This window comes from Lepidochelys kempii, chromosome 5 (genome assembly GCF_965140285.1).
Source record: "Lepidochelys kempii isolate rLepKem1 chromosome 5, rLepKem1.hap1, whole genome shotgun sequence".
NCBI lineage: Eukaryota > Metazoa > Chordata > Testudines > Cheloniidae > Lepidochelys > Lepidochelys kempii.
Window position 1 is genome coordinate 76,239,954 of NC_136384.1, and position 25,439 is coordinate 76,265,392.

At 37.9% G+C, this 25,439-nt stretch overlaps 1 protein-coding gene across 4 annotated transcripts in view; it reads left to right on the top strand.

Moving 5' to 3' along the window:
- HSD17B4 (hydroxysteroid 17-beta dehydrogenase 4) overlaps positions 1 to 25,439 on the top strand; it is a 118,987-nt gene that overhangs the window by 36,028 nt on the left and 57,520 nt on the right. For 2 of the 4 annotated variants that reach the window (XM_073344778.1, XM_073344780.1), the window contains exons 12-17: positions 6,787 to 6,890; positions 8,597 to 8,848; positions 11,261 to 11,312; positions 15,089 to 15,160; positions 16,828 to 16,931; positions 23,759 to 23,824. In XM_073344778.1, coding sequence (XP_073200879.1) covers positions 6,787 to 6,890; positions 8,597 to 8,848; positions 11,261 to 11,312; positions 15,089 to 15,160; positions 16,828 to 16,931; positions 23,759 to 23,824 — 650 coding nt within the window. The remainder of the gene's footprint in view (positions 1 to 6,786; positions 6,891 to 8,596; positions 8,849 to 11,260; positions 11,313 to 15,088; positions 15,161 to 16,827; positions 16,932 to 23,758; positions 23,825 to 25,439) is intronic. The other 2 variants (XM_073344779.1, XM_073344781.2) reach the window with 2 other exon arrangements.

Below are 25,439 nucleotides of genomic sequence, written 5' to 3' on the forward strand. Positions count from 1 at the left end.
TGCAAGCCTCTACAGGTGGTGGTTCTTGGCTGGAGGTGTTGCAACCTGAGTGAATATGCCTAATCACTCCCTATTGTGCTTAGTTACTGGAAGAACTGTGGTCATCTTCCACCATGGTATTACACTCCCTAGCCCACAATGATACAGTAACATCTTCTAAAGACATTGCAGGAGATTACCATATCTGTCACAACTTCAGCTTCCCTTTGATCCACCTGACTCCACTGCCTCTTGCTTTCTGATTTGACCTGCAGCTCCAGACCCTATGTACCATCTTAGTCACTGTCTCAATCTTGGCCTTTACAAAGCTCTTCTCTATGATGGCCACCGTATCCTTTTCCAATATTGCTCCCTGTCCTTTCCTCCTCCCTTTCTGCCCAAGAGCTTACTAATTTCTTCAGGGACAAAATTGGCTCTATGCAGCAAGAGCTCTTGTCCCTCTGCCTAACTTTCATTCCACCCATTGCCTCTGCTATTTCATTCCAGTGTGACTGGTATCTTTCCTGCTGCCTACCTCTAATCAATCCCTCATTCTGCTCCACCTCCCCTTCCATCTTCTGACTTTTCTCCTCCCCCATACTCTCATCCTTCTTTCTGTCTTTCTCTCTCTCTTGGATGGTGCTTTCTCTAATCCTACAGACACCCTATTGTATATCTTTTCCAAAATGAAACTTCCTTTGACCCCCCCCCAGCCCCCCAAATCTGCCTATGCAACAATCGTGTTCCTTCTTTCCATTACTTCTAAGTTTCCTAAGTGTGAAATGTATGTCTGTTGCTTTGTTTTCTTCTTCTCTTAGTATTGAATGTTGTTCTGACAGTGTGAATTTTGTTAAAGTACCTTGGGCAGTGTTGGGTGCTTCATAATGGTCTTATGAACATTTGATTGAAATAAAATAAGCCGTTTGGTCCTCTAGGCAGTAGTGCAACACAAATAAACAACAAAGAGTATGTGACAGGTTTCAGAGTATCAGCCGTGATGGTCTGTATCCACAAAAAGAAAAGGCGTACTTGTGGCACCTTAGAGACCAACAAATTTATTTGAGCATAAGCTTTCGTGAGCTACAGCTCACTTCATCAGATGCATGCAGTGGAAAACCACGAAAGCTTATGCTCAAATAAATTTGTTAGTCTCTCAGGTGCCACACAAGTACTCCTTTTTTTCTTTTTTCTTTTTTTTTTAAAGAATGTGGGGGGAAAAATTAGTAAGATAGATAAAAGTGATTAGCCATTCCTTGATAATGGTCTGGCTGTTTAAAAATATCACCAACAATTAAAAAACAAACAGAAAACCCTGGATAACCACATCCAGAAACAACTAGACTGCTCTGTGGAGGGCAGTTGAATGAGACCAAGGTGTAGAGTCTGATAGGGAGAGGGTGGGTTGTAACTGGAGCTGGCAGCTGACGAGCAGACAAGAAAGTAAGTGATCAGTCAAAGCCGCAGAAAGGCATCCGACATTAGTAATGTCTGGTGTCCAACGGCTTCTGCTACAAATGCTGCCTCTGTTTGTTTGATCCTGTCAGTTTGCATTTCTCTGGCTCCACCCTGAAGATTTCTTTCCCCAATCCTACATGGCTAGGGGTACGCAGGTGCTGCATGGGCCCTTGTGCCTCTGGAGGAGGTTGGGGGGTCTCCCCTGCATGTTTCTGGGTTTGGGGCTGCCTGGTCGTCTTTGGTGTATGGGGCAAGTACCATGATTTCCCCTCCTACCAGTTTAGATATCAGATATTCTGTTTACTGGTTATTTATACACTAAACAGTATTTTCCCTTTTTTAAAAAAAGAAAAGAAAAAAAGCATTAAGTTTGAAACCAGATCGTATGCGTTAACTTCGACCCCACATAACCTTGATGAAGTTGAATGTTCTGTTCTGTTGCATTAAAATTTCCTCCTACACTCAATTTATGAGGAACAAAAGGATGATATACTTTCAACATGATGATGACATAATTTCAACATGAAAAATTTTGTTGCCATTCAGGCAACACACTCAAATTCTGGATTAATTTATGTCTTTGAGCTACTGCACAGGCAGAAATATTTTTCTGCTAAAGGTTATTACATGGCAATCGTGGTGGTGTTGTTTTTTTTTAAACTTAAGTGTTTTACAGCACCCAAAAGTGAGCTAGTGACCTCACCAAATAGCTAATTGGCTTATGTCTGAGCCTCAGAGAGTTTGCTTCCATACATGACACAACAAAGGGGGTAATCACACTCTGGGATGAGATTGTGAAAGGAAAGGCAGTGGTCCCAGCAATAAGATTACACAATTACTCAGCAAAGATGTGTTCACAGCACAGCTAAACACTTTTAAAGACCACCTTTTACTAAATACAAATATAACATTTTTTGTTTTTTGTTAAGCATCTTGGTTAACTCTCAGCTTCTTGTGTATATGTGGTAGAACTGGGCTGGTTATCCTCTGGCCTAGCACATGATCCTTGTGGTCTTTCCCCATTCTCTGGGGACACCAGATAGTGCAGAAGCTCTCAAGTTTCTGGATGGGGGTGGAGAGAGAGTTGGGTGGGGCAGAGCTCTACTCATAACCCTTCCCTCTGGACCCAGCAACCCATCCCCCTGATGGCTAGAATAGCAGCCTTCAGCTGCTACTGCAAGCTAACATAGTTAGTCCTGTAGCTCAAGTGATAGAAGTCTGTTCTGCGGTTGTGAAGGTCTGGGTACATACCTCACTGCTAATGCATGGTGAGGAGAGATTGTTCGGTGTACATAATAGCATTTGTTTCTACCTTTTTCATTTAAAAAGCAATAGGTTTTTAAATGTAATTTTGCTATGTTAAAAGGACATTATTCAGGTTGCAAAGTCAAGCACTTGAAAATCAGGAAATGTCAGATATATGGTTTCCCATTCAACATTAATTCTGAACCATTATGTATACGCATTAAAATAAATATAATTACATGATCATGTACTATTTTGTCCATAGGACCCCCTACCTCATTCAGTGCACAGATGCGTGGCAGACATAAGGTTGCATGAGCGGCTATAAATCTGGCATCACCTAACTTTCAAGAGCTTGACTTTGCAACCTAAATAATATGCTTTTCACCTTTATTTTTATATATATAAAATTATTTATGGAGTGCCAGCCATATGCTAAGAATACAGCTAGAAAAAAAGAAAGTTATTCTTCTGAAGTAAGAATTAATTACTGCATAATACAAAGGTAGTTTATTTTGAAATGTGTGTTAATTTCAATGTTTTTGATGTAGTAATGTCTTTTTCAATTTGACAATCTGTTAGTTCACATGATAATAACATTCACAAAACACTTAAATATAAAATATCAGACATTTAATGTAATCTGATTTCCTTGGAGTCTTGGTTGGATGCACTGAAAATGTAACCTTGCATAACAGGAATGAGTCATGTCTGGTCAATTGCTAAAATATCACTGTAAATCTAATGCTGTAGGTGGGACTGCTGTTTCCTATGCCAGGCAGCAGAAGGTCAGTGGAGATTGAAGTGAATTAATGAGTTGAGACACAGCAGTTCCACACTGCTGTATCAGTCCTTTTGGAAAATGGGAGGAATATTGGTCAGTTGTGGGGTTCTTGATGGTAAAAGTTTAGTGAGCAAACTGCTCACAACATTGAAATTGATCCTTTATTTAATATAGTGTTATTTTAAAAACAAAACAAAAGCACCCTCCATTCTCACATCTGATTGCAGCAATAATATTTTAATGGCTTACTTAAAGCCTTACAAACATCTGAAGAGCATCTTTTAAAAACAAACTTGTTTTTAAACAATCATGAAAAACATACTGAAAAATATATATTAACTTACACTTGCTACTGTGAAATAAATATCTCAAGAAGTTCAGTGTCAGACTAAAAATCATATCTCACACTCTAGCTGTCTTTGCTGTGAATTTAAAGAACAATTAATCAAATTACAAACCCAGCAGCCCGCTACAAAAGTCCTCCCCAAAAGCCAATCTCTATCAAGCCCTCTCTCTCCCACACTCACCCCCAAAAGCTTGAATAAATAGATTTGCCTTGCACTGTGCTCTGAAGATGAACAAATCTGATCTGAAAGTACCCAAGAGAGGATGTAGTTCCAAAGCTGAGGGCCCCTCATTGAGAATGCTCTACCAATTGCCCTTTCGAAGTGGATCCAGGTCAAATGCTGCTGCTGACCACAACTGTGGCAGTGATGGGTGGGGAGACACAAGTATCTCAAATATGCTGGTCCCAGGCTATTTAGAATTGTAGAAGTATAGGACTGGAAGATACCTCAATAGGTCATCTAATCCAGATCCCTGCACTCAAGGCAGGACTAAGTAATAACTAGACCATTCCTGACAGATGTTTCTCTAACCTCTTCATAAAAACCGCCACAACCTCCGTAGGCGATTTGTTCCAGTATTTAACTACTCTGGCAGTTAAGAGGTTTTTCCTAATATCCGACCTAAATCTGCCTTGCTGCAATTTAAACCCATTGCTTCTTGTCCTATCCTCGAAGGTTAAGGAGAACAATTTTTCACTCTTCTTGTAACAACCTTTTACATACTTGAAAACTGTTATCATGGACCTCCTCAGTCTTCTCTTCTCTAGACGAAACAAACCCAGTTTTTTTCAATCCTTCCTCATAGGTCATGTTTTCTAGACCTTTAATCATGTTTGCTGCTTCTTCTGGACTTTCTCCAATTTGTCCACATCTTTCCTGAAATGTGGCATCCGGAACTGGACGCAATAATCAGTTGAGGTCTTATCAGTGCAGAGTGGAAGAATTACTACTTGTGTCTTGCTTACAGAACTCCTGCTGATACATCCCAGAATAATGTTCACTTTTTTGCGATTAGTGTTACACTGCTGAATTAGAGCTAAATGGTGGGGTGGGGGGGGACCCCAAATCGCTAACCTTAAATTTCATCCAGATACCAATGAGCAATGATTCCCAAACCACAGGTGTCATGTGCTCCAGCCAAGATACACCACTGAAAAGTTGGGCTTCAGCATTCTGTACCAGCATAAGTCTCCAGATGCTTAATGCATAGTTCCATATAAAATGCATATCAGGAATCTCATTTTAAGATAACATCAGCATGAATCCTGGTAGCAAGGTTCTCATCTGAAAAACGGATTTGGTCTTCTAGCCAGAGGCAAATGGGAGTGGCATTCTGTGGCTAGGAGCTGCTGGGGAAACAAAACCATCCCCAGCTTTGCAAATTCTAGTAACATTTGAGAGAGACACCCTCCCTAAGAGAGTCACAAACAATCCTTTTGATAACTTTAGGGTTGCCTTTACCCAAAACAGCCACCATTTCCCATTGGATCTGAAGCTACAGTCTGCCTCCAGCAAATATAGCCACCACCTTGCATTGTTTCTAAGGGGGTTGAGGCTAAGCTACTTTCTAGAAAGATGGCGGCTCCTCAGATACTACGTGAGGACCAGGCAGAGGACAGGAGAATGTGAAGGGAATGAGAGAGTGTGTGTGTGTGTGTGTGTGTGTGTGTGGTGGTGGTGGTGGAGGGGGGAACTGTTCAGGGGTGAGTTGGGAAGCAGGACAGGAAACTGATAGGGTGGGTGCAGAAGAATATGGGGGCACAGGGCAGGTTGAGGGGGCTGCAAGAGAATGTGGTGGGTAGAAGACTGAGAGGGAAGGAATTATTGGGGACAAATGAGTTTAAGAGGCAGGGGAAGAACAGGAGACTGGGTGGCAAAAACAGAGCGGGGATTTCAGCCGGGCAGTTCCCTATCCTACCTAGTTAAAGGGAGATAAAGAGCAAAAGAGTGAAAATTTTGGGGAGAGGAGAGTTTAAGACCCTTCTGAGCAGTGAGCCTGGAGGCCTGCATTTGTGTGTACATCTAAGGTTGAATTTTGTAACTGCAGGGATCATGCACAAATAGGAGGACAATAGCTTCCCCTAAGAGTGAAAAAATCATCAGGAAGGAGAAAAATAGTGATTTTTAAAAATCTCTTTATTTTTAAGTCAGTCTCATGATTTTTGGAGACGGTTTTTTGAATGTTTGGTATTGAGATTACTGATTTTATCCAGATTGAGTTTCTGCCAGCAAGCTTGTATCAATGCCTGAATCTCACCCAGGCACTGGGCCTGGCATTGAGCAGCCCTTGCTGGGTCAGGTGAGAGAGGCAGAGAGATAATCATGCTTTCAGCATACCGAAAGCAACACAACATATACTTTGTACTAACCCACTTTGTTGTGCAGTAATCTGCCTCTCTTGCAATCATGACATTGCTCTAGCTTCAACTTGCTCTTGCTGTTTACCCCAGCTTGAAGAGGAGGAGGATTGATAGAAAACATGATTTTAGAATACCCAAAAGAAATAAGTATAAAGAGGAGAAAATGTGTACTAATTATCAAATTCTGTCTTTTGACAAAATTAGTAAATAATGTGCAAGATGTCTTCTCTTAACATGTTAGTGCTGGGGAAGTTAAATTTAATATACAGTTATGGAATTGGTTGCGTGACCAGGATAATGTTGTATAGCACCAGTTATTTGTTCCAGACACAAGTGCTTGAAATAAATATTTTTTTCTTCACCATATGAATCACAACTCATTACTGAGTGCAGAGCCAGTAGAACTCCTGTAGAATATAATTGCCACACGTGGTTTGTAGGCACCAGTAAGGTACAGAACTAAAATCTGTTTAGAGAAATCTGTATATATTGAATCACCCCTACACCCATTTTTTATTTTTTCCTATATGTCATTGAAAGAAGGATCTAGTTTTGCAGATTTTGGCAGGTTTTTTTGGCTATTTTAAAATAATTTGTTTCCTTTTGTTTGTTCCAGAGTCGGTAAGCATACTGAACGATGTGCTAAGTCAAATAGAGTCTGAAGAAGTTTCCATGAATCCCACAAGCTATACTAGATCCGCTTCTTCAGGCTTTGACCCAGTAAGTAAAAATGCTTCTGCAAGGAACTCAGCTTGTAGCTATCAAAAGACCCAAAGCAAGGACAAGCTTGCTCACAGCATGTGATCAAAAGCTTTGGCTTGCTTTCTGTAAAGGTCACTTTTTTAGATGCGAACTAGAGCAGAAATAATAAACTTGCTAAATAAATAAAATTCTCCTCTAATTTTCTCTAATTGGTGGTAGAATTTTTGAAGCTAGATATATAAATTAAGCTATAAGACCTATCACCTCTTGCACTTTAGAGCATTCAGACACCCTAAATAGGATATTGTTCAAAATGAGGTGAAGACAGCACATCTCTGGTTTTTACCTGACAGAACAAGGCTCTTTGTGAAGTGTTTTTTCTTATCTTTCACTTGGCTGATTTCCCACAAGTTCTAGGTTGGATGAGCTGGCTATTACAGTGTAAACTGTTTCATTAGTATTGGTCTTTAATCATGATTGTTTATTGAGCTGTCCACTGAAACATTTTTTTCTTTGAAATACTGTGTAGTGTAATTTGCAGGATGCAGTTCTTTATTGCTATATAGTCTACGGTGATATAGACAAGGCTTTCTTACAGTATTTATTGTTATAGAATATATTTAAAGGAAAACAAACAAATACCACTTCAGTTCCAGAAATATCTTCCCTGTGACATGGCATGTAAGTAGGACTGTCGATTAATCACAGTTAACTCACGTGATTAACTAAAAAAAATTAATTGCAATTAAAAAAGATTAATTGTGATTAATCGCAGTTCTAATCGCACTGTTAAACAATAGAATACAAGTTAAAATTTATTAAATATTTGATGTTTTTCTACATTTTCATATATATTCTGTGTTGTATTTGAAATGAAAGTTTATATTTTTATTACAAATATTTGCACTATAAAATGATAAAATAAATAGTATTTTTCAATTCACCTCATACAAGTACTGTAGTACAATCTCTTTGTCATGCAAGTGCAACTTACAAATGTAGGGGGTTTTTTGGTAACATAACTGCATTCAAGAACAAAACAATGTAAAACTTCAGAGCCTCTAAGTGCACTCAGTCCTACTTCTGGTTCAGCCAATCGTGCAATTACCATATATACTCATTCATTAGCCTGTTCGTCTAAAAGCTGACCAACCAAGATGGAAAGGTAAAAACAGTAAAAACTGTATGACCCTTCCATAAGCCGACCCTATATTTCCGGGGGTTGGCAAACTGTGGCTCCCGGCCCATTAGGGTAAGCTGCTGGCAGGTTGGGACATTTTGTTTACCTGGAGCGTCTGCAGGCATGGAGCCCCTCAGCTCCCTGTGGCCGCGGTTCGCCATTCCCAGCCAAGGGGAGCTGCGGGAACTGGGGGTCTCCATGCCTGCAGACACTCCAGGTAAACAAAACAACAATGTATTAGATATTCAATTCAATGATTTCATAGAGTTTAAAATAATCAAATCTTGGTGTAGACCTATTTATAAGCCAACCCCCGCTCTTTGATGAGTCACTTTTTTACCAAAAATATTCAGCTTATGAATGAGTATATAAGGTAATTTTTTGGATCATGTGATCAATGTTTTTGATCACTTGACAGCCCTACATGTAAGTAATCCTAGCAAGACTGTTAATATATTACGTTGCAGTTATACGATGATTTTGCCTGCGGAAAGTAAATTGAAATCAAATATTACATAGCATTTAACTTTGAATTATACTATATATTTTTAATCCACAGAGCAAATATGTTGGCCAAAAGTTGCCCACAGTGGTGTATAATTATACTCACTTGCAACCGATTTTGTACGCTCTTGGTGTGGGAATGACAACCAAGGATCCAGATCATCTAAAATTTGTTTTTGAAGGCAGTGAAGCATTCTGTTGTTTACCTACCTTTGGGGTCATCCCAGCTCAGGCATCTTTGTGGGATGGTGGACTTTCTAGTGTTCCAGGACTCAACAGTGACTTCACAAAAGTATGTATGATTTAGACATTGCAATTTATTTTGTGTTACATGCTATATAAATTGACTGTAATTGAAATGGCTCAGTATATACACGAAAACTTCAGAGATAGCTGCTGTTCTAGAAAGAGAAAAAGTAACAGGCTCCGATTTCTTGCAACCCAGGGAAAAACTTGTATTGAAATGAGTTACCTACCTCTCTCTCATAGATTTTGTGTGGGTTTTTTTTTCCCCCTAAGATGCTTATGAATCACATGTGTGTATCTCTTTTTTTTTTTTTTAAAGTGGGAATCTTGCTTGAAGAGCAGCATCCTCTTTATTAAAAACCAAAAACCTTTATCTCGCCCTGACATTTTTTTTTGTAATGGAGGGATTTTATTTTTGAGCAATTTCTTTTGCTCTTTCCAGGGATGAAGCTCTCTACCATAGATAATCTAGAAAGCAAGTACAGTAGGTGTAATCTTTTCTTTTTAAATTAGTTGACAATGTACACCTCTTCAAACTGTGTATCTACATATATCTGTGTATACATTTAGCTATATATCGAACAAATATAAATTATATAAAGCTGCCTTCTTCAAGAATATGATGTCATAAGAAATTTAGTATTTCATAGCTGAAATATGATTTTTAAAAAGCTTAAAAATGTAAGATTTACAGCATTTTCCATACTGGGACTGCAGTCTGCATAAAAACTAAAGAAAGTTGTATAAATGACTGTGTTGTTTTAGTCACAATCCTGCCACCCCATGAATTTTTTCATAGCTGTCTTGTCGTCAAACTCTGGAGTTTCCTTTAAAAAGCCAGCAAACAAAATCCAAACACCAGATGGCCAAACCCATAATATTTGTATGTATTGAACCAGAATCACTGCTGCTGCCTTTTGTTGACTGCACATGAGATGCGCTGTTGTGTTTGTGAGAAGCTAAGGAAAAAAGATAGTGCTCCACAAAACAGAGGGATGCCTCTTCAAAAGGTTGTAGTGTCTATTATTCTTACCATGTTCCACACATAGGCTATGGCAAGAAGAGCAACATATCAACATCCGCATCCTGGGAATGGTGGTATAGAGTGAAATATTATTCTCCCTCTCTCCTTGGTCCCATACATTAAAGTAAATTATAGTCAAAAGGCTCTCCCCTGCGTGTTGTTTGTCTTCAAATTCCCTGCATTACAAATCTGAGTGGTTGTTACCCATTCAAAGCACTGAATTGTAAATAGGATATTTGTTAAAGCATTTTTTAAAAGGTTTACTTCTACACCTGAACTATTTTTTAAAGTAATTTTAAACCTAGGAACTTGGTGTTATTCAGTGAAATCACATAGCTTAGCATGAAATCTGCCGCAGTACAGAAGGCATTTTAAATGGTGTTTACTCTAATTGAAAATCTGTAATAGATGCTCGAGGAGTGAATGAACAGTTAATCATAACTGTTTGGTGCTGGATGTTATGAAAAATGGACTCCACTTCAGAAGTTTTGTCAGTGATTAAAAGGATAGCATAAATATGCTGGAAATATTTTAACATTTACTTAAAATTTAGAAAATCTGAAATTTTCCCTGCTGTCCATCTCATTGACGTTCTCTTTTGAATGCACTTTCTTTTAAGATGATTTCTGAGGTTAGAAAAGAAGTTCTGCAGCTTGGAATGTCCACATTTTTTAGTAATGGAAAATTCTTAGAACACTTGTAAATTGATGTGTGTAGGCTCGTGCTAACTGATTTATTCTGTTGTTGATGCATGATGAGGTAGACGACAGAAATTAACCTGGCAATAAAATTACCCATATTTATATTTTTGGTGGCTTCTTCCTAATTTGAATCTTAGAAAAATAGAAATGTAGGACTGTAAGGGATCTGAAAAGATCAAGTCCATCTGCCTTTGCAGGATTAAGTATACATAAACAATCCCTGACTGGTGTTTGCTAACCTATTCTTAAAAACCTCCAAGGATAGGGATTCACCACCTCCTTTATGTAACCTGTTACAGTACTGAACTATCCTTGTAGTTAGCAAGTTTTCCTTAATATCCAACCATGCTCAGTATATACCATGAAAATACTGTATGATTGTAAGTCAGGACTGATTGTGAAAGGCTGATTGATTTCAGGCTGTTACCAACAACTTCCAAGGATGAGTGTGTCAAAGTAATTCCTACACTCAAAGTAACATAACAAAACATTCTGAAATAATGCACTCATGTCAATTTCTACTGGTATTTTATAGCCTTGTTGCAGCGAAAAATATCCAGGTGTGGAAAGAACTGGATATAATTTCTCACTTCTCTTTATTTTATAGCAATATGTTTTCATTCTGAACACATTTCCAAAATATCTGTAGCTACATATTTGCTTATGACAGGGACGGGGGAAGTGGTGGCAAATGATACTGATCATCACTATAGTGTTGCTTATCTTTACACAGCTACTGCATGGTGAGCAATATCTGGAGTTGTATAAACCACTGCCAACCTCAGGTCAGTCCTTTACTCTGATGGTTTCATATTCACCATGACAGCACTTCACTTTTCTTTTGTATCTGCATTACATATGGAAATATGGATACATTGTTTTGAACTGGTTTCTGTTGCAAATTGTACTCTGTATTTTGTGTGTGTGGCTTTATCATACTGGTGTTGGAACTTTCCAATTAGATATATATTAAAAAAAAAATCTGATCAGATGGTGCTTTTTTTTTTTGTCTAACTACTATAGTTTGTTTGTTGTGGTATACTTAGTAAAAACAAGGTACCGATTGACTTTCTGCTGAGCTGTCTGAAAAAGAATATTCAGTTGCTCACTAAACATAAATTAGTGTGCCTTCACATTGTGGTGTATATAGCTCATGATCAACTCATTAACTAGAGGTATTGTTAATTACCACTGGAAGTTGATATAATAAATTGTCAAAATATTTTTCCAGAAACTGTACTTTGTTACATTGTTTACATCCTAGTGTCTGTGAGACTTAAAGAATGAAATCAACTCAGTATGTTTTAATTTTAGAAAGACAAGCTGAGTGAGGGAATATATTTTATTGGGCCAAATTCTGTTGGTGAGAGCGAGAAGTTTTTGACTTTAAAGAGATGTGAACAAAGACACACTTATCCCTGGTCTTCAAAATTTTCATTGAAAAATATATTGGTTAATTAGGGTCTATGTCCAAAGAGATTATATATTCATGTTTTATAAAACTTCACTAATTACAAAGATAAGAACAACCATATTGGGTTAGACCATTGGTCCATTTAGCCCAATATCCTGTTTTCCGACAGTGGCCAATGCCAGGTGCTTCAGAGGGAATGAACAGAACAGGCTATTATCAAGTGATCCACCCCCTATCGTCCACTCTCAGCTTCTGGCAAACAGAGACTAGGGACACTCAGAGCATGGTTTTGCATCCCTGCCCATCCTGCTTAATAGTCATTGATCTGCCTATACTCCATGAACTTATCTAGTTCGTTTTTTGAACCCTGTTATAATTTTGGCCTTCACAGCATCTCTGGCAAAGAGTTCCACAGGTTGACTGTGTGTTGTGTGAAGAAGAACTTCCTTTTGTTTGTTTTAAACCTGCTGCCTATTAATTTATTTGGGTGACCCATAGTTCTTGTGTTATGTGAAGGAGTAAATAACACTTCCTTATTCACTTTCTCCACACTATTCATGGTTTTATAGCCCTCTATCATATTCCATATGGAAGTTGTTCCATACCCCTAATCATTTTTGTTGCCCTTCATTGTACCTTTTTCAATTCCAGTACTGGTTGCCAGAATATATGTGAATTTATTTGTAAAGTGGTTTTGAGAAATTCTTCAGAGAAAGAGATGAGAGCAAGTGGGGAAGAAACCAAATAAACCATGGAAAAACTAGTTCTTTTCTTCTGAGAGTGAAAGGAAACACCTGAGCTCTTTATTGCTTGCAAGAAAGATGGCATGCTTTCCATTAATTGACAGGAATCTGTGAATAAGATCATATTGTTCAGGCTGATATTTAAGTTGTTTGCAGATCTGTCAACCGATTTAAAACAATAACAAAAAATAGAATATCATATTGCATAGGATACTGGCCACCAATTCCTCTCTTGGATTTTCTCCATGACTTGCTGTTGGTTTGAAGATGTCTTAAGAACTTTCAGAAGGCAATTCCTCATTCCTCATACCTCATTCCTGACCTTTAATAATGCATATTATGGCATAGACCTGTATGTAAAAATAGATATATATTTTTTATTGTTGAAAAGGAAGAATTTTCATTTGTCTCCCTAGGGGTCTCAAAGTGTAAAATATTCAGGATAAGAACACCAGAGACATTTGTTTGAGAGAAGCTTGGCTTCAATATTCAAAGTTGTGCTGAAAATCTTGTATTTTATAACTTTGAGTGATAAGAAAGCTTGTGATGGTTAAGAGCCCAATTCTTTGAACATTTTGGGTTTAATAATTGAAAATGGACTGTGTTAAAAGGGTTTACTGGGGGGAAAAAAGCCCCTAGCCTGGTAAAGGCTAAACATTTTAACTAGAACTTTTTGTAATACTTGATAGTTAGGGTGGTGTTGCTGATTCAGAAGCTCTTTTAATTGTATTTTATAATTATATTCAGTGACACCAGAAGACAGCAAACCGAACACTTTCCTGCTATTTGACATTCAGCGTTACTAGTTGTCGTGGAATATGATAGGTAATATTGGTCCACGTGTAGTGTTAGCATTCTGGATAAAGAAAGAGGACATAAGAAATGGCTAAATAAATACTCTGCGTTTTCTGCACCAAATAATTAGTATATGTGATACAACTGGTCGACATTCTCTAGGAGAAGACTTTTTGCAAATTAAAGAGAAGTAGTGGGAGATTTAATATGAAGTACAAAACTTTAAGACTATAGAGAGCCATTAATTTTTCAAGTTTTGTAAATAGTTCCTTTTGGGAAGTGGACCTGCAGTAGGGGCTTAGAGAAACAGTATATTTTGTGTGTATTCAGAAGTGTCTACTTTTGATCCACTATATTTTGCACTTATATGGCACCTACAATCTATATGTGCTTCATCAGCATGCTTTGCCTTAAAGGTCAGTCAATCAACTTGCAACCTATTTCATTTCGAAACAGGTGTTGGCAGTGGTTTCAGGTGCTATTTTTGCTCCTCAGTGACCTGCCAGTTTCTGTGGTTTTATAATTAAATTTTCTTATCTTTCACAAAACATAATTTGTTTTCCCTCCCGTTCTGTTTATGTGTGAAACTCAGAGGAAAGAAAAGTATTCGTAATATGGGGAAACAATTTAATTAACTTTACACAAAATGCATCAAGAAGAAAAATAGAAAAAAGCAGTTAAATTGTTTCTCTCTATCAATTATAATTTTAACCTTTATTGTTAAAAATAAGAGGTGAAATATTTTTAGACCAAAGCATGGTTTTCAATGGGGCATAGTAAGCCTCACAATAGTCCTTTGCAGTATATGCCTGTTTCTCTTCCTTGGCACACCTAGCCAGATCTCTTGTTTTTGGCAGGATGCGTCTAAGGGTTCTACTGGGAAAAGACATATGAATAAGCTTCAACAGTCACACAGTTATTGTGAAATTAATGAGCCAGTCTCAACCTTGAGAGGTTCATAAATATTCCAGACATGATGGCACCTTAACTTCTGGTAGACACTTATGGCTTGTCTACATGATGAGTTAGTGCACAGGAAGCCAGGATGTGAATGTACCGTGTGCTAGCTTTGCCATGTGGACTCTGTTACTGCGCACTAAAATTTTCTTAGTGCACTTTGATGTATTGCTGCTTGAAATAGAAGTATGTCAGAGTGCACTATGGAACTTTTAGTGCGTGATAGCATGGTTTATATGGCAAATTAGTACATTGTAGGTTCACATCCTAGTTTGCCACAAGCTAACTCACCATTTAAGTAAGCCTTAAAGCCTCAGTCTGGCAACTGTCTCCATCCAGGCAGATGCCTCTCAGACTCAGTGGGGCTCTGAGTGGACACAGGAGTCAGTTACAGGATTGGGGTCTAAACATATATCTGTTTACTGTTAACTGTGAATGAACATTTTAAATAAAAACCTCACCTGCGTTGTATTAATGTATTACAAATAAATTACTTATAATGTATATGTTCTAAAACTTGGCTTGTGTAGATTACAAAGCTGGAAATATTTGTCATGAGCTTTGCTAAAATACTCCTGCAAAATTCATGTTGTATTGTAATTTCAGACCTTCGTATTATAAGATATGTGTTTTCCTTATCTCTCTCTTTCAGGACTGCTAACTTCAGAATCAACTATTGCTGATATCCTTGACAAAGGCTCAGGAGCACTTATTCTCTTAGATGGTAACCATATTGTAATTTATTAAAGAGAGACAATCAAAGCGGACAGTCTCAAAATTTAACCTATGCTAACAATAACTCTGAGCCTAAAATCAGTTTAAATTCTTAGGGTCTGTGCCACGTGGTCCAGTGACTGCTGAGAAATGTACTAATTCGCAATCACATGCATGTTGTCCTGTTCTTTGGAATAGATAGGGTACTGAAATTAAGAATATCCTTTTTGAGAGAACGTTGACAGAAGATTCAGTAGTGTTCCTGAGCAGAGAGACGGTGCTGAATACACAAACAGAACAAAGCTATTACTTCTAATACATAGTATTATCTGAAGTTGGTTAGCTTGAACTGTTTCTCTTAAAAAGCTGTGTGTGTGTGTGTGTGAGAAACCCAACATCTAATTAAATTGACTGTCAACTTGAATTTTATGAAAGGACATCCTTTAAGTTATATGTCCTGAAATGTTTTTATTCTCTTTTGTTAATTTTTTTTTCTGTTTTTGCATTAATTTAGTGGGCCCAAGGAGTCCATAACTTGTTTTTTTCTTTCACAAAATATATGGGTCTTGATTTCTAGTGACATGGTTATGGTATAACATGACTGTTCAAGTTTTAGAATGAGACTAATAGGGAATGAACCACCAAATTTTTTGAGGTAGTGTACTGTTTAGATTTCTCCATGAACCCTTTAAAATTTTTCCCTACTGTTTCCTCAAAACCTCCAAATAATACTACTAACTCCTGAGCTCTGCCCTTCCTGTTTCTTACCAGTTAATGGCTCAGTCTGGCGAAAAGCTAACTGCTCTCCAACTTAATCTTTCTAGCTTTTCTTTACTTCCACATAGGAACAATTGAAAAGCCAAGGTTTGGGCCCATTAGAAGTTTATCCAAACCAGTCTGTCTATTTCTGTAACAGACCTAAAGGTTCTGGTGTAGGTCATTAAAGGTTAGCTGCTTATGGGAGAAACTAGGCGCCCAGTATAAGTGGATGTGGTGCCCTACTGGCAATAAGTTTAAGTATGAATGCCTGTCTGTGTCCTAATGGAATAATAAGTGATAATAAATTGGAAATAGAGAGATTTCTGTTTCACCTCAGTAACTATAAATACTTCAAGTTCAACAAAATCAAAAGTGACTTTAACAAAAAGAAAACCAAGTGACCTTAAATTAAATCTTCCTTTGGGGCTGCTTTTTCCACATACAGTATTAGTGCTGCTTTGTTGTGTATGAGGTTGTGAATGTGTTTTTGTACCAGGGATTGTTAATGGCTTCTAATAAATCACTTTTTATGGCATAGTTCTATAGTATTTAAATAAATGGCTAATGATGTGTGAAATGTTGAAATAAACATTAATTTTAGCACTTTGTGTGTTGTCAACCATTTTTTTAGCACTTGGTATGTCATCAGTATTTTGATAGCTCGTTTTTTCATTTTAATACTTTTGTGTAAAGAGCATCTGTAATAGCATAGTTTTAAACAGGACATTAATCTTCACTTGTTAGGAAATTATTTATGACAGTGCTATTCAAAAGTGAGGACATTGTCCCCTAACTTGTGAAGATGAATACTAGCATATATAAAACAAAGCTATTCAGTATCCATTGGCTCTGAGAGGGGTCAGTGTTAGCAGTATTCAAAAAAGAGAATATAACCTCTCATTTTATATTGTCTTCCAGTTCATACCTACTGTGGAAAGGATCTGTTGTGCTATAATCAATTCTCTCTGTTTATTGTTGGAGCTGGAGGATTTGGTGGAAAACGAACATCAGAAAAGGCGAAGGTAAATTTTAAATGTATTTTCAAATGAAATAACTATTGTCTTTCACTGAATATAATATAAGAAAAATAATTAGTATATTGATTAGGGATGATCAGTTAGCTTGAGAATGACACAGCAGAAGACAGACACAAGCAGATTCTGAACAGTCTTCCAGGACGGAATTGCCTGAGCAGAACAGGCTGAGGTGGCTGATCAGAGTGGGAGAAGCTGTTTCATAGTTGCAATCTAAGCTGATCTTTACTTTGAGGTCTGTGAACTTAGGCTGCAGGTCATCTTCTGAGGGAATCATCTGTTCACTAGCCAAGCTGGCAACAGTTATGTGGACCTCAGAGTATGATGTAGGTCAGTGGGTCTCAAACTTATTTGATTGTGCCCCCCTTCTTTATGTCTGTAGTAGTTTATGCTCCCCTGCCCCCCGCCACACAAGTTCATACACCAGTAATCATAAATCAACATGCAACTCTCACTAAATATTGAAAACAGTAAGGCATTGATTCAAACAGAGCCATTTAAGTATATAGGGTAAAATTATACGAAAGTGCACAACGTTTCTCACCTTGGGGTCCCACTCAAAAGGGGGGGGGGTCACAAGCCTATTATAGGGGGTCACAGTATTGTCACACTTACCTCTGCACTACTTTCAGAGTTGAGTGGCTGGACAGTGGTGGCTGCTGGCTGGGTGCCTAGCTCTGAAGACAGCGCTGTTGCCAGCAGCAATGCAGAAGTAAGGGTGGCATGGAATATGCAACTGTATGAACACATCTGCAAAGTTTGCTCTTTATGCCTTGACCAACCCACAAAAAAATGTGTGATTTGTCCATAATTTAAGTAGATGCCCCCCTACTGATCTGTCTGAAGGAATCAGTTTTGCTAGTTATTCATTGCTGTGAGTAAAATGTGCACAGTGGATTTTTTTTCCCTGAAGCTTCTCACACCCACCCCCCAGATTACATTCCACAACCCCTCAGTTTGAGAACCTCTGGTGTCAGCCGATCTTAATTTAAACATTGTGTAGCACTTTTGTGATTGCCTCACATATTTTGTTTGGTTGCCCCCATGTGACTTGATTACATTCTCCCTAACTAGAAGGAGGGGTGCAGAGTTCTTTGCTAGAAGCTGAAGGAAAATGTTTATTTGTTTACGTACTTTCCTTTTGATCTGTCAACTCTTTGGAAATTTCTGAAGTCTCTGTATTAATATCTAGGGCAGCAAAAGCCTTGCAGAACATCTAAAGTCAATCCTGTGTGAAGATCTTTTTTTTTTTTTTTTAGTCTCTTTGTATTAGATTCTGAGAGCTCAACCTCTCCTGTAGACCAGCTTGAAGAGCAGGATTTCTGGCTACTAATTTTTTCTCTTTTTACAAGTAGCACAGAGATTTAGATGCCTCCAGAGGCTTTTTCACGGTTCTTTCCTTTATTGTTGGTTTATACAGAATCTCCTTGAATCAGGGGGGTCCTGGTTGTTTTATGTCCTGTGCAAAATTTATGCTTTGTCATTTTATCATCCTATCACTTGAATATATACCTATGTTCCACTTTCAAATGCTTTTATTTACTACAGGAAAAAAATTGAGCCATTTTTTGAATGCAGATGGTAATACCACACAATTAACTACCCCCATAGGAGTAGTCCCATTGTTACTCATGTGCTTAAGACTTTACAGATTTATCCCTTTAGTGTATACTTGGTACCATATACTTCACAAATTCTTTCAGTTAAAGGAAGTATTTTGAATCTTTCTTCTTGTAATTGTAATGACAAAAATCTAGACTTTAATGGCCTTCAGTGTAGTTTTGCACCTCAGTGCATGGACACAGAATCAGTTGTGGGCAGGGAGAATACAAAACAATAAATGTTGATTTTGATTAATGTAATCTTGACTTCATATGATCTTTGCCCCACAGTACGTGATTTCTTATGTAATTATATTCTGAATGTTTTTAATGTGTGCATGTTTAGTGAAAAATGAAATTCCCAGCTGAGGAGCTTTCAAACAAGTGGTGTTCCTCCTGTTTAAAATGGCTTGTGGAACATGCTGTTCATGGAAAAAACCTCTAGATGTAGCTCTGTTTCTAAACTGATGCAGTTGTGTGTGTGTGATTTCAGAAGCAGAAGCAGAAAAAGAAAGAAATAATATTGGCTTTCTCTACTCACTCCCTGGATTATTATCTAGAGTGAAACTCTAGCATCTTGGGCGGTAGTTGGCAAGTGACATATAATGGCATAGTGAGGTTTATTGTATATGTGCCCTAAATGCAAGTCCAAATGCATAAAGCAGCTATTCACCTAAATGAGAGGAAAAACACGGCATGTAAATAGGAAATGGTAAGGAGGACAGTTAGCACAATAGGACTCTTCTCCAGATCGGGGCCTTTAGGCAGTACTGTAAGACAAGTAATAATACATAATAATCTTGTGGGCTTTGTCATGTTGTAGGCACAGCACCATATAAGATAATTTATTTTCAGTTTGTGATGGAGCGCCTATGCTTGTACATCCATAGTCCCATGTGGACTGCTTTCTGAGATATTAGTTCAACTTCAAAGACGTAAATTGACCAGCTAAAAAAAGCTTTTTGTTTTTAGATGTGCACTTAAATCTCTATCCACTGTGTTCAGATTTCTTAACCTCAAATCTTGAGGTATACCCAACCACAGAAGATCTGGAGTGAGGCTTTCTCCAAATATATCATATGCTTATAAAGAGAAAATTGATGAATCACTCTTGTTTTACATAGGGGCACAACTCTTCAATGTCTGCTTGACAAATTTAACAGAACACTTTATCATCATAAAGCTGATTTCAATGAGACTATCTGTATAAACACAGCAGCCCAAAAGAGCTGTTACTAAAATCAGTAGTGGTGGTATTAGTGGCCCAGCTCAACATTCGTGGACTTTTTTGTCTAACATGGGACTTATAACAAACACACAGGCCCATTAGAAATGAGATAATAAATTGAAAACCTTCTGGGACAAAAATTATCGACTAAAATCATATAGTACTGATAGTTGTTTAGGAAGTAGTGGTGGTATTTAGTTTTCTTATGTTAACATTGAGAAAATTTTTCTTTGTTAATGTCACACTGATGTAGTCTTGTCTGTATGTGATCCTCATACATCGCAACAAATTAATAAATTGTTGTCCTTAGTTTCACTAAATGAAGAAATAAATCCTTTCTCCTTGAGGCTTTTTAACATACAGGGAAATCCAGATGAGGATAGAATATAACTTGGATTGCCTGGATGGTTTTCAATTTTTTATCTAATTCCTTATAGGGCTATGTATTTGCTACAAACACCATGTCCTACAAGATATCGGGGAGTTGCCAAATATGAAAATTGTAGGAAAATGTCTGGTAACGCAATAATGTTAAACGTAGTCTCAGCTATTGGTGATCTAGATATAAAGGTAGGATGTGCAGGATTATAGCAGAGTACTGAGAGACTGACTCATGAGTTCTGTTCTAAACTCTGCCTCTGGATTTACTGTAATTTTTGTCAAGTCTTTCAATCGCTGTACCTCAGTACTCTAAAATCAGTATTATAATATCTAGCACAGAGTTTTTGATTGTAATGTGTGGTATATGCTTAGACCTAGAGTGTGATAAGTGATTTGATTTAATTTTTAACCTATATAAAACATGAAAAGAATGCTTATTCCAGATTCTAGGTACTCCAGTGATAGTTAATTCTATTGTATTTTTATGTTGAGACACAAACAGGAATAGTAAATCAAACAGCCTTTCTCGACACACAAGACTCCAGTCCCAAATCATATACTTCCCCACTTCAGTTCCTAAAAAATATGAATCCCTCCCAAATTAAAATCTACAACTTAATCTCCCTAAACATTAGCCCTGTCCAAATAGAAGGGCTTGACAGTGTATCCCTTAGGTTGCCCACAAATTTCAGGCAGTTTCAGACCAGAGATGGTAGTGAATTTCTAAGTTAGGGGTCTTCATTCAGAACACATTGCGAGCAACTCCTTCTGCCATGTATTAAAGGAGCTGGAGCTTGAGCACCTCCTTTCATCTAAAGCAGTGTTGAATGGTCGGAGTGGTGAGGTCTTTCGCAGGTCTCAAGCCAGTTAAGGCTTAATAAGACAGAACTAGTATCTTTACCTCCAGATGGAAATCCACAGACAGGCCATGCAAATTCTGGAGCAGTGCTATCAAGTATTCATAGCAAAATTCACTGTGTTTATCAAGTGGCCACCCCTTCCTGTGCCATCTTCAGTTTCTGAGTTAATTTAAGAAGTAGCTCCATTGTCGTGTTCTGAAGTGGCAAAGGTGTGGATGATTCTAGTAAGGCCTGTGCCCGAGAAATGGGATCACAAACTTTTGTGCAGACACAAACTGAGGAAAGTCACTCTGTTCATTGCTATATGATTGTTTAGCAGCAGCTGGGAATATAAGACCCCTGAATTTTGAACTCTTCTGACACGCAGCTAAGGTGTTTCCTCTGTCAGATGGGGCTGAGATGATCTTTGCCATTTCCTCCAATTGCCCCTACTGACTTGTTAACAGTCTCAAACAGCTAGCTCTCATCCATGCCCCAATCACTACCCTATACTCAGCCTCTTGCTATGGCTCATGCAATATATGTGTTACCAGCATACTGAAAATACTTAATTCCATGGCACCTCACAAACCCTGCATTGACCCTATGTACACATTAACAGAAAGAGAAGCCAGCGCTTGGGACAGAAAAGCAATTACCCAAAACTGTCTTCTGCCTTATCTCTTTCCTCTCAGGTCTGAAAGCAAGTAAATAACACTTATTCTATGTAGCCTAGTGGACAGCACAATTGGCTGGGAGTTAGGAGACCTGTGTTATAGTCCCTGTTCTGCCACTAGCCTGCCGGTGATTTTAAACAAGTCACTTTAATCTCTGTGCTTCAGTTTCCCCATATGTGAAATTGGGAAGATGCTGAGCTCCTGTAAAGCACTTTGAGGTCTACAGATGAGGACCATGTAAGTGCTAGGTGGTAACATTACTATTTATTCAGTTAGAAACTAATAGTTCTAATATTGTTAGGCTACCTAGTCTTTAGCCAGGAGAAGTTCTTCTAGCACACCCAGATCCTTAGGGATTAGTGCCAGCCTAAACTCAAACAGAAGGGAGTACAGAAGTTAAGTCCAAGATCTTGCTCTTCCATGGGAGTGGAAAGCTCTATATGAATTGGAGGAATTTCCACCTCCATAATCACACTGTTTCTTCCTTAGGGGTGAAGGAGCGCTTGAATCAGTTCATGGGAGAGGAGAGCACAGATAAAGCAGGTTGTCCATAGCACAGACTCTTTGCTGTTTGAGATTTTGTAGATGTTTTGGTGGCAAAGAATCCTCTGTCTTAATTGCTTCCTGTACAGGCTCAGTACACTGTAGCTAGTATTACTAGCATTTGAACATCAGATCAAACTTCAAATGTGATTTTCAGTATTTTGCAATTTTTATTAAAGCATTTTCTTTTAATTCTGCTTCTGTTGGGGGATGAGCAGATTTAGGATCAAGGCCAGAATCCATCCAGCCATAGTGCTTCTTACAATGGTAAATAAATATGTCTTGCTCGTTCCCACACCAAATGTTTCACCAGTGTTTGCCAATGAATTCCCCATTAGCCTAGCGGTGGGAGTCTCACTTTCTTATCTAGGCTTCTGAATCGAAGCAAGGCAAAACATTGCATACTGTGCTACTGTGTCAACACTTTAATTCAGTGTATCTCCCATTCCTTCCTGGGATAATATACACAAGCTAGCACTAATTAGGATATCTGCTGTGGAAAGTGAGCAGGTAACTTCATACCATCTAATGGGTTAAACTAGCATTCATTCTCTTTAGTGCAATGATATACTGTAGAACTGACTTGCTATTGGTAAAAATCAGAAATTAAATCTACCATTGTAAATACTTTCTTTTTGTGGGTTTTCAAGAATAAATTTCAGCTGCTTGAATAGTTTTCAAGTGGTTGCTATATTTTTGCTCCATACAGATCAGCCGTTTAAGATGGAGTCTGACAGACTGTCATGTTGAGTTTACAGTTTATATAATCAAAAAACCAAAGCTTGTTTCAAGTGATAGGGTTCAAAATGCAGCTTGTAATTGGGAGGATAAAGAATAAAAGGTCAGAGGCTTTGAAAGACTAAGATAAGGTCCAGAGTCATTCATATAGCATACTTTTTCAAATGTTGGTTAAGCTTTTGTTATAAGGCAGTATTTAAATACTTTTTTTTTTTTGGTTTGGATTCAATTTATGGTCCAAAATATTAACCTTGGTTTTGATAGGTTTCAAAGTTGGAACAAACCGGGGAAAGTGTTAGTTTGTAGAGAAACTAATAACCTTCTTTCTTGAGCTTTATTTTTTTTTAATTTAGTTTGGAAGAAATGTCTTTAAAATGGTCTGCTGTATGAGTGTAAACCAGATTTAATGCTTCAGGATCAATAATCGCTTTATAGCTTGCTGTGTGTTGCCTTAAAATTGTTGTTAGAGCAGATGTTTGTCCTAATGGAGTGATTGTCAGTTATTCTTATTGGCTTTCGTAAAATGATGCAAGACCCTGGAATGTACAATGTTAAAAGAGCAGTGTTGTTTTGCAGTGACAAATTTGTGGCAAAAATGTATTGATGTTGTATGTTTAAAGAGAATCTTGATGCAAACGTTTTTGAGCTTGTTGGAAATTTTTTCTCCTTATCCTTAAACACGTTTTAACCCCCACCCCTGGGAAATCATTGTTTTTAGTTCTCTTTAAACATGTCTGATTATGGTTTTAGGGTGGGTAAAGGAGAGTGATTCTTTTGCATTTAAATATTGTTCCATTTTTCCATTCAGGTAACAGTGAACCCACCTAATAGAACACCTGATGCTGTACTTTCTGATGTCACTACAGTTGATCAGGTAAAGTTTTACTTTTTTAAGGAAGGAAAGTTTCTTTATCAGATTTACTTGGGGAAATCTCCTAGCCCCGTCCTCCTTATTTTTAATAAATTCTCTATTTTCACTAAAATAAAGTTTATTAAGTGTTCTGCTTTGGAATATCATAACTGTTGTATTTAAACTTTTATGTATGATGTTCTTTGCTTTTGTAAGCCTTATAATCTTATCAGGTTTTTCTAATGTAAAAATGCTATATAATGGGAAGGAGGCTAAAATGATTAGCATGTCATGTTGCATTTGTGAAAAATAATTTTAATTAGAATAGGAACTTTTGAAAACTTGTAACAGTGCCCGTGCATGACAAGATATGGAACAAAGTAACAGTGGTGGTTCAGAACACAGCGGTGCTGAGTGACGCAGTCAAAATGTTGTTAATGTTTTATAAAACATACACTCATTTTAACCTCTGGTTGCATATGTAGAAATTAAAAACAAAAACAGTGAGCCTTACATGCTGACAAATGTCAGTCCAGTTCCACTTCCCTCTGCCAAGATCCACACTTTTAATTCTTCAAGTACAATCACTTCCCCCACAGCAAAAGCCTGAATAAATAGATGAGTCTTACATCATTTTTTTAAGGTCAACAGTTAATAAAACAAATTCAGAAGCTACCAGCAGTCCATCAAGAGAGCTTTGGGTGAAATTATCAAAAGTGTCTAAGTACTTTTAATCCCTTTTGGAGCCGAAGTTCCATTGACTATCAATAGAACGCTGGCTCCTAAGTGCTTATGTTAGTTTTTGAAAATGGGAGCAAGCTCTTAAGTGGCTTCAATGCGTTTGAAAATTTTACCTGTTTTTTTCTAAATGTTTAACGTTAGGGACTGTTAGCAAAAAGACCCCAGCTGATCTTGCTACTCAGCCATCATGCTGGAGCCAAGGGAGGGAGGCATTTTCTGCAAGTTAGGATTCAGACTATGTATGGCTTAATATAAACACCTTGAAGTACGCTCAGAAGGCAACTGCAAGCCAGCTCCATTTTCCAAGAATTGATGTGGCATTCAGCACTCTGGTAATGGGTCCTGTTAAGTGAGAACTGTCACAATTGTAGGGCTAGATGCTTCTGTTTTCTGGTTTCTGAATTCACTCCCTCAGGCGTCAGACCTCATGTCCTTACCTCTTCTGGGGTGGAATACCTTTATTTTCCCACTCCTAGTCTGGGCCCTGAGCTATAGTGCCCTGTGTCTCAACCATGCTTACCCAAACTGTCTGACTTAGTTTGGCACCTGTGGTATTCCCTGTCAGGAGTCTATGACTAGTGGTGAATAGAGTCACCCAACAGCCTTCATAAATCAAAGCATGGTTTCACCGAAACAGTAGGAACAAAACATGACATAAGAGAAAAAAGGATTTGAGAACAATAAATAGTTCATACATGTCTGTCTGACATATATGCCCACCATCTTGTGATGGTGATCCAGGCAGGCCTAGCTTCTTCAGAAATCCCCAGCCAGTGTGACAGTTGGTCCAGCTCCCAGATAACATCCTTTCCCCTAGACTGAGTGTGTTGCTTTTTATCCAGCAGAGTTCTTTTTTCTTCTCAGTTCCCAGATGTTTTGGTTCTGCCAATCAACAACC